Source organism: Salmo trutta, chromosome 12 (genome assembly GCF_901001165.1).
Source record: "Salmo trutta chromosome 12, fSalTru1.1, whole genome shotgun sequence".
Lineage (NCBI taxonomy): Eukaryota > Metazoa > Chordata > Actinopteri > Salmoniformes > Salmonidae > Salmo > Salmo trutta.
This window is the reverse complement of record NC_042968.1, coordinates 25,920,370-25,930,512: the sequence shown is the minus strand read 5'-3', so window position 1 is coordinate 25,930,512 and position 10,143 is coordinate 25,920,370. Positions and strand designations below refer to the sequence as shown.

At 43.6% G+C, this 10,143-nt stretch overlaps 1 protein-coding gene across 1 annotated transcript in view; it reads left to right on the top strand.

Annotated features, from left to right (window-relative positions):
• The window catches only part of LOC115203253 (transmembrane protein 41B), a 15,883-nt gene extending 8,338 nt beyond the window's left edge, over positions 1–7,545 (top strand). Inside the window, exons 3-7 of the mRNA XM_029767785.1 lie at positions 1,359–1,487; positions 4,853–4,946; positions 5,065–5,169; positions 5,377–5,515; positions 6,814–7,545. Coding sequence (XP_029623645.1) covers positions 1,359–1,487; positions 4,853–4,946; positions 5,065–5,169; positions 5,377–5,515; positions 6,814–6,983 — 637 coding nt within the window. The 3' untranslated portion in view covers positions 6,984–7,545. The remainder of the gene's footprint in view (positions 1–1,358; positions 1,488–4,852; positions 4,947–5,064; positions 5,170–5,376; positions 5,516–6,813) is intronic.
• Positions 7,546–10,143: the final 2,598 nt, after the last annotated feature.

Here is a 10,143-nt window from a genome sequence, read left to right as displayed (position 1 = left end):
TGAGTCAAGTCGAACATCTGTGTTCGGGGGGGTTGTCCAGATCAGTAGGACCACTGGTGGAAGCGGTGTGCCCTCACGGTATCGGTCACTCCCAGTCTAGTCAGAATCTCTCCCTTTAGTTCATCATAATCCTGTGCATCTTTCAACTCCAGGTCGAAATACGCTTTTTGAGCGTCCCCTGCCAGGTATGGTGGCAGAAGCCCTGCCTGAATTCTCCACCACGTGTGGCAAATCTCTTCAAGATTAGGAGCGTTTGTCACAAATTAAGTGGGAAACTGTCACCAAAATCACCCCAGAATGAGAGTTCTTTCGAACAGAACAGTACCTGTGTGTTTGTTTCTCCATCCTGGTCCAGCCAGGCCACATGCAAGGTCAAGGATAGCAGGGTTCGGTACAGGAATTGTGTTCTCGGTAGGTCCAGTTCCAAACGCCAACAGTTAAGTCCAAACAGTCCAGCTCATACACGGTAAATCCAGCCGATATATATCATCTCTTTCTCTATGGTTCACAGATCCTTCCAGCCCTTTCTCTCTCTCTTCCTGGTTTGTCTTGACCCTTTATCTGTGGGACAGCCCCACCTTCTGAGGGTTCCCCTTGCTTCTGGGAATTGTAGTTTTGGCAGTCTGCCATTTTGTGATCTGAAGTTCTGATCGGGGTGGCCATTTTAGTGATGGGGCAGAGCTGTTTATTAGTTCTGCTCTCATATATCTGCCATTTATCACTCGATCCCCTTCTTTGCCACTATATATATATGTGTGTGTGTGTGTGTGTGTGTGTGTGTGTGTGTGTGTGTGTGTGTGTGTGTGTGTGTGTGTGTATATGGCGTATACATTGTTGGATTATTTCATGGAGCAAAAATGGATTTGTTTTTATAATGGAGCATTTTCTAAATTCAAACATTTCCCTGCAACTAGCCATCAGAGTTTAGAAGACACCTGGGACGTCGAATAGAAAACAAAGGAAGTATCACCATGTAAAGGCTGTTCGGAAATCAGCCTATTACATCTATATAGGAGCCTGTTATCAATGATTATCACAGCTAATGATGAGAATCAGAGAGTTTAGAAGACACCTGGGACGTCGAATAGAAAACAAAGGAAGTATCACCATGTAAAGGCTGTTCGGAAATCAGCCTATTACATCTATATAGGAGCCTGTTATCAATGATTATCACAGCTAATGATGAGAATCATTTGATTTAAATTGTCGACAGCCTAGTATGACACACTCCAATAAAGACGGTCACGTTTTAATTTCTCTTTCTGTAAGTGTCAAAGCCCTTGCACACAGATTCACACACACTTTTATTTATCCACATTGTGTGATGGTGAATTGATATCCACGTTTTTTCATTTCAGTGATGAGATGGCTACTATTAAAATCCCCAAAGATATGGATGATGCTAAAGCCTTGGGCACTGTACTTTCCAAATATAAGGACACCTACTACACCCAAGTGTTAGTAGCCTACTTTACCACCTATATCTTGTATCCTTTTGGGTAGTAAGTGTATTGCAAAGTTGTCAACTTTTGGAAGATTGAGATGCATACTTATTAGCTGTTTCAACATGCATCAAGTCTGCGAGGCCCCCTCTGTATTCCAGTGGGTCAGCAGAGGAGAGCGACAAGACAGGGAAGCGGACCAAGACAGGCTTTTGTTACTCTGTGATGGGCCTGTTGATTGCATCATCCCTATTCTCCCCTACCTTGCTCTCGCCCGCTCGGTCTCCCTCTCATTCATTATTTCCTTTGAACAAAGCAGCCAGCCAAACCAAGGCCATAATAAAGGCATGGGCTTGCCTCTGGATAATGAATGGAGAAGTAGGGGGTGGGGGTACAGTGGGCTTTGATCCTTGAGTATTAATTCAGGCAATTCTTGTGTTTACAACAGCCACAGTGTGCTGTACATTTTCCCTAATTTTATGACAGAAGAAGACAGATTAATGCAGACATGGACATGCAGTGCACACAAGTTAAACCTTATCAGTACAGTAGGTTCTAAGGACTTCCTTTCCACCCACAGCTATTTGAAATAGAAACTCTCTTCCAGCTTTGTCAATTGTACTTCAGACAGACATTACGGGCAGATAGAATTATCCGCTATAAAAGAGGAGGAAAACATGGTCCGATGCATGTTATGGTCCCACATCATATGTAAACATCCATCTTTAGAGCACATTTTGTGAAGAATATGAATTAACACTGCACAGTATGAACTATGAATACAAATGCAGTATCATGCCTGATGTCTTCTACCCTGCTTCCTCTGCTAGTTTGCCTAATCTCTTTCCCCTTCACTGTCTTGGCACATATTAATGCATAGTGTCTGTGCTCTGGCCAGTATGTGCTAACAGCAGAAGGACTGGACCAGCTGACCAGGCCCCAGCCACTGTCTGTGATGTGTTGCCTTGTAGTTTTACTGGTAAATAAATGTTAGGATATCCTATCTGAGGAATGCTTTGCCCACAACATGGTAAAGGTCAGCAACATGACCAGTAAAACTACAAGGCAACACATCCCAGACAGTGGCTGGGGCCTGGTGAGCTGGTCCAGTCCTTGTGTTGTTAGCACATACTGGCCAGAGCACAGACACTATGCATTAACATGTTCCTAGAGAGTGAAGGGAAAAGAGGTTAAGCAAACTAGCGGTAGAAGACATCAGCCATGATACTGCATTTGTATTCATAGTTCATACTGTGTAGTGTTTATTCATATTCATCAAAATAAATGTGCTCTGAATATGGATGATGTTTTGATATGAGGTGGTACCACTGGACCCCCCCCCCCCACCTCTTTTATAGCTGATACTTCTATCTGCCTGTGATGTTGCTGAAAGTAGGCAGATGACTACAAATTAGTCCTGCAGCCAGATCTATAATAAACTGGCACTGTATACTACTACAGTGGAGTATGTCTTAACTATACTGAACATAAGTATAAACGCATCATGTAATGTGTTGGTTTCATGAGCTGAAATAAAAGATCCCAGAAATGTTCCATATGCACAAAAAGCAAGATAATCCATCCACCTGACAGGTGTGGCATATCAAGAAGCTGATTAAACAGCATTATCATGACACAGGTGCACCTTGTGCTGGGGACAATAAAAGGCCACTCTAAAATGTGTAGTTTTGTCACACAACACAATGCCACAGATGTTTCAAGTTGAGGGAGCATGCAATTAGCATGCTGACTGCAGCAATGTCCACTAGAGCTGTTGCCAGAGAACTGAATGTTTAATTTCTCTACCATAAGCTGCCTCCAATGTCATTTTAGAGAATTTGGCAGTACGTCCAACCGCCCACACAACCGCAGACCACATGTAACCACGCCAGCCCAGGACCTCCAAATCTGGCTTCTTCACATGCGGGATCATCTGAGACCAGCCACCCGGATAGCTGATGAAACGGTGGGTTTGCAAAACAGAAGAATTTCTGTCCAAACTGTCAGAAACCGTCTCAGGGAAGCTCATCTGCGTGCTTGTCAAAAGGAAATAGTCCGGTGGCGATTTTTATTAATTGTTCAGCAGTCTTATGGCTTGGGGGTAGAAGCTGTGGAGGAGCCTTTTGGTCCTAGACTTGGCGCTCCGGTACCGCTTGCCGTGCAGTAGCAGAGAGATCAATATATAACTTGGGTGGCTGGAGTTTTTGACAATTTTATGGTCTTTCCTCTGACACCGCCTATTATATAGGTCCTGGATGGCAGGAAGTTTGGCTCCAGTGATGTACTAGGCCATACGCACTATCCTCTGTAGCGCCTTATGGTCAGATGCCGAGCAGTTGCCATACTGTAGTGATGCAACCGGTCAGGATGCTCTCGATGGTACACCTGTAGAACCTTTTTGAGGATCTGGGGACCCATGCCAAAAACAATTCAGTCTCCTGAGGGGAAAAAGGTTTTGTCGTGCCCTCTTCACGACTGTCTTGGTGTGCTTGGACCTTGATAGTTCGTTGGTGATGTGGACACGAAGGAACTTGAAACTCTCGACCCGCTCCACTACAGCCCCGTTGATGTTAATGGGGGCCTGTTCGGCCCGCTTTTTCCTGTAGTCCACGATCAGCTCCTTAGTCTTGCTCACATTGAGGGAGAGGTTGTTGTCCTGGCACCACACTTCCAGTTCTCTGACTTCAACTGACGTCTCATCGTTGTCGGTGATCAGGCCTACCACTGTTGTGTCGTCAGCAAACTTAATGATGATGTTGGAGTCGTGTTTGGCCACGTAGTTGTGGGTGAACAGGGAGTACAGGAGGGGACTAAGTACACACCCCTGAGGGGCCCCAGTGTTAAGGATCAGCGCGGCAGACGTGTTATTGCCTACTCTTACCACCTGGGGGCAGCCCGTCAGGAAGTCCAGGATCCAGTTGTAGAGGGAGGTGTTTAGTCCCAGAGTCCTTAGCTTTGTGGGCACTATGGTGTTGAACGCTGAGCTGTAGTCAATGGCTCAGGTGGGAAGGAACACCTAAGTGTTCATGTTTCAGCATGATAATGCACGGCCCCATGTTGCAAGAATCTGTACACAATTCCTGGAATTTGAAAATGTGCCAGTTCTTCCATGCCATGCATACTCATCAGATATGTCACCCGTTGAGCAGGTTTGGGATGCTGTGGATTTAAGTGTACGACAGCGTGTTCCAGTTCCTGCCATTATCCAGCAACTTCACACAGTCATTGAAAAGGAGTGGGACAACATTCCTCAGGCCATAAAATCTTAGAAATTGTTGCATCTTGCATTTTTATATTTTTGTTCCGTGTATTTTTGTGACTGCATCCACAAGTGTGTGTGTGTGTGTGTGTGTGCACATGCTGCTGTGTGTTCAACCCTTGAGCTGTATTCCTTGATGCTGCTGACTCAGCCTCCAGACATTTGCGATCCCTGGATCCATCTTCCTTAGCATCCTGTCTGGCTATCTCTACCCCTTCCCCCTGGCTCTTTTCCTCGTCTGCCTGGTGAGTATACTATGGACACAATAACTAATAATACTGGTGACATTTACAAAATGTACTTTGACTCTGTAAACCGGACTCGGTTTACAAAATGTACTCCCTCTGTCACTGTGTTTTCCAGTGCTCTGGCCTGGGGGCTTCCTTCTGCTACATGCTGTCTTATTTAGTGGGGCGACCAGTGGTCTACAGATACCTGACAGAGAGAGCCCAGAAATGGTCCCAGCAGGTAAGACCTTTTGGAAGGAAAAACGGGTCGATTTTGTACTTGAACAGTGTAGGAAGTTGATGATATGAGAGTACAAGCAAACTTTAACAGTTTAGTAACAGCCACATGTCTATCTGCACCCACAGAACAGTGGAGTCTTAGTAGGGGGCTAGTAGCCTCCAAGCTTTACTGTGAATGACAGGTTCTGCTATCTGTTTTCAATTACAGGTAGACAAGCACAGAGATCATCTCATCAATTACATCATATTTCTGAGGATCACTCCCTTTCTCCCCAACTGGTTCATTAACATCACCTCACCCGTCATCAACGTGCCTTTGGGGGTCTTCTTCTTTGGTACTTTCTTTGGTAAGGCTAAGATATATCAAAATCTAGTATTTCCTTCTCAGTAGAAGACAGTGTTGCATTGTCTTTATTGCTGAGCTATTTTTGAATCTCTCAAAGATTGACCACCAACATTTTCTGAGTCAAGATCACTTTCGCAGTCTAAAAAGCTGAGCTCTACAGCTCAGATTCTTATTAAAAAAACATTTTTTTTTTACATTAACCTCACACAAACAGTTTTGTGGGAATGAGGTTTGGGCAGTAGGCCGAATACATTATCACAGCATATTGACTATATGCTTGGCCTGCCAATATTGTTAATCTCAGACCATATTATATTTCAAAACTTTGATAACAAACCGATCAGTTGGTTTAGCACTTTTGAGGCACTGTGGAACATGAATTGAAATAATTAGCTTTTTTTTTTTTTTTACTGGATTGATGGTACCTGCATCTGATGGTCAACGAGGTCAAATCACGACGTCAGTGATCTTCAGGTCGAAAAGTCAGAGCTCTTGTTGCGAGTTGTTTGATCATTAAAAACGATTTTTCCCAACCGCCTCTCATGGTCCCTGCGTTCACCTTCCTTTTCTCCAGTGAGACTGATCAGAGAGAGGGAACACCATCTTCCACCTGATGGTGAAACTCGAGTCGCACCGCATCTGCCTCATGCACAAATTCATGTTGTTCCTATGACCAGAGAAAGTTAAATATTCATTGAATATGAAATCGACACGACAAGCTGCTAATAATAATAAAACGTGGTGCTATCGATACTTGGCTACTCATTCATTGCAGCTGCAGCCCGAGCAGAAGTACGGAGAAGCAGCTTTTAGTAATAGTGTTGAATAAAAACAGTGACAGTGCTGAATTTAAACATGAACTCACTCAAAAACAGCAGCTCTTTGCTGTATTCGTTGACAGTCTCTGTAGTCATGGTTTTAAAAGTTATTAAATATTACGTAGGCTAGTAGCCTATTATACCTGGCTGTGGCCAGGGTCATGGAACTCTATAGCCACGGTTATTTGAGCCATCCGATTGGGCAGCGCAGTAGGTGCACTCAATTTAGTCACAGATTTGCCGGTCCGCCGGGTAGGCGGAGTTTGTCTCTTCAGACAAATAAAAGAGTTAAAAATGGGAGCGCTGCTTACCCAGTGCGCAGGGCTTTTGAATTAAGTGCACCTACCGTCAACAGCTCAACACAGTATAAAAAAAGGAGCTCAAGCCTTTGTTGACTTTTCTACAGAAATATTTGGTGATCGCCTAGGAATGCCTTGGCTGTCATACAGTACTGACTTCCTCCCTTATCTCTGACTGTTAGGAGTGGCCCCACCGTCCTTCGTGGCGATCAACGCTGGTACAACTCTGTATAAACTGACGACAGCTGGGGAGGCAGTGTCCTGGAACTCTCTGATTGTGCTAGGTGTCCTGGCTGTACTCTCTATCCTGCCTGTCTGCTTCCAGAAGAAACTGCAGCAGAAGATGGAGTAGGCACTAGGCAACTCATCTGCCTGCCTGATCCCCCCCAGCCCATCCCTTGGCTCAGGAATGGTACACCCCGCTGTCACTCACATAGTCCTGCCTGTTGCTGTCCCACACACCTGCTGAGGTTGCTGTGGAAACATTGCCCGTTGACACAACCCTGACTCCTGTGACCAAAACATGTGGTTGTGGCCACCTCAACTTTGTGCTCTACAAAGTACTAACTGGCCTCTGCTCATCCTCGGGTTTGTTTTCCCATATTTGTTAAATGTTGCTTGCCTGTAAATTTAAGATTTTAAGAAAGGATACAGAAAACATCAGGCATCTGTCTTTATAGTTTTTACTCACAATGGTTCTCACAAGTTCAAGCTACACTTCCCTCCTTTGTATTTCTTGAACCGTGTTTTGAATTGATTTAATCTCTTTACCTGTGTGATATGGGTGACGTCAAAGCAATACTGATCAAGGTTGCAGTTCAGTGTTTTTGATTTTAACAAAATTTTAGGACTATTGTTATGACTGTTTTATACACTGGTTAGATTGTGAACATATTAAATCATTTAGAATGTTCTATCATTTGAAGATCTTGTTAACACACCACCCTAAAATGATCTGTGTGCCATCAATGTTGACATGAAAAATATGCATGTGAACACATGCAGTTAAAACTCATTTTTCAACCACTCCACAAATTTCTTGTTAACAAACTATAGTTTTGGCAAGTCATTTTTCAAACAATTGTTTACAGACAGATTATTTCACTTATAATTCCTCATCACAATTCCAGTGGGTCAGAAGTTTACTGGGCCTGTAAACAGCTTGGAAAATTCCAGAAAATTATGTCATGGCTTTAGAAGCTTCTGATGGGCTAATTGACATCATTTGAGTCAATTGGAGGTGTACCTGTGGATGTATTTCAAGGCCTACCTTCAAACTCAGTGCCTCTTTGCTTGACATCATGGGGAAATCAAAAGAAATCAGCCAAGACTTAACAAAAAAATTGTAGACCTCCACAAGTCTGGTTCATCCTTGGGAGCAATTTCCAAGCACCTGAAGGTACCACGTTCATATGTACAAACAATAGTACGCAAGTATAAACACCACGAGACCACGCAGCCGTCATACCGTTCTGGAAGGAGAGGCGTTCTGTCTCCTGGAGATGAACGTACTTTGGTGCGAAAAGTGTAAATCAATCCCAGAACAACAGCAAAGGACCTTGTGAAGATGCTGGAGGAAACCGGTACAAAAGTATCTATATCCACATTAAAACGAGTCCTATATCGACATAACCTGAAAGGCCGCTCAGCAAGGAAGAAGCCACTGCTCCAAAACCGACATAAAAAAGCCAGACTACGGTTTGCAACTGCACATGGGGACAAAGATTGTACTTTTTGGAGAAATGTCCTCTGGTCTGATGAAACAAAAATAGAACTGTTTAGCCATAATGACCATTGTTATGTTTGGGGGGAAAAGGGGGATGCTTGCAAGCCGAAGAACACCATCCCAACCATGAAGCATGGGGGTGGCAGCATCATGTTGTGGGGGTGCTTTGCTGCAGGAGGGACTGATGCACTTCACAAAATAGATGGCATCATGAGGAAGGAAAATTATGTGGCTATATTGAAGCAACATCTCAAGACATCAGTCAGGAAGTTAAAGCTTGGTCGCAAATGGGTCTTCCAAATGGACAATGACCCCGAGCAGACTTGCAAGCAAAGTTGTGGCAAAATGACTTAAGGACAACAAAGTCAAGTTATTGGAGTGGCCATCACAAAGCCCTGACCTCAATCCTATAGAAAGGTTGTGGGCAGAACTGAAAAAGTGCATGCGAGCAAGGAGGCCGACAAACCTGACTCAGTTACACCAGCTCTGTCAGGAGGAATGGGCCAAAATTCACCCAATTTATTGTGGGAAGCTTGTGGAGGCTACCTGAAACGTTTGACCCAAGTTAAACAATTTAAAGGCAATGCTACCAAGTACTAATTGAGTGTATGTAAACTTCTGACCCACTGGGAATGTGATGACAGAAATAAAAGCTGAAAAATATGTATTCTCTCTACTATTATTCTGACATTTCACATTCTTAAAATAAATTGGTGATTTCTAACTGACCTAAGACAGGGAATTTTTACTAGGATTAAATGTCAGGAATTGTGAAAAACTGAGTTAAAATGTATTTGGCTAAGGTGTATGTAAACTTCCGACTTCAACTGTAGTAAGATAAATATGAAACCCTTGACGCTTTTTCTGGGCCTATCACTGAAACATCGCTAATAATTGGATTTCCCCTTTAATTGTATGAAACGGCATATCAAGTATTGAAAACTGGTGTTTTGTATACTATTCTTTTATATTTGTTCTACTAATGGTGCTGAGACTGCCTCTCTGCCTGTGTGCTCTCCCTCTTGTGCGTCACCAGTCCAAATGCTCTGCCAGTTGAGAAATGCAGTAGTGGATGACCCAGCAGTGCCCTTTGCAAAGCTACCAATTAGATTTTTGGTTGTTCATGCTTTTCCCAGGTGTTAGTGATTTCACACTGCTACTTCATGTACAGTGCCTTCAGAAAGTAGTCACACCCCTTGACTTTTCCAAATGTTGTTGTGGGATTAAAATTGATTTAATTTTTGTCAACGATCTACACAATACTCTGTCAAAGTGGAAGAAAAATTCTAACATTTTGTAAAAATAAAACACTAATATACACTACGTGACCGAAAGTATGTGGACACCTGCTTGTTGAAGGTCTCATTCCAAAATCATGGGCATTCATATGGAGTTGGTCCCCCCTTTTTGCTGCAGTCAGCTTTCCAATTCTTCCCAAAGGTGTTTGATGGGGTTGAGGTCAGGGCTCTGTGCAGGCCAGTCAAGTTCTTCCACACCGATCTCAACAAATCATTTCTGTGTGGACCTCGCTTTGTGCACAGGGGCATTGTTATGCTGAAACAGGAAAGGACCTTCCAACACTGTTGCCACAAATTTGGAAGCATAGAATCGTCTAGAATGTCATATTATGCTGGAGTGTTAAGACTACCCTTCACTCGGACTAAGGGGCCTAGCCCGAACCATTATTCCTCCTCCACCAAACTTAGTTGCATTGAGACCGGTAATGTTCTCCTAGCATCCGCCAAACCCATCTGTCGGACTGTCAGATGTTGTCGAGTGATTGATC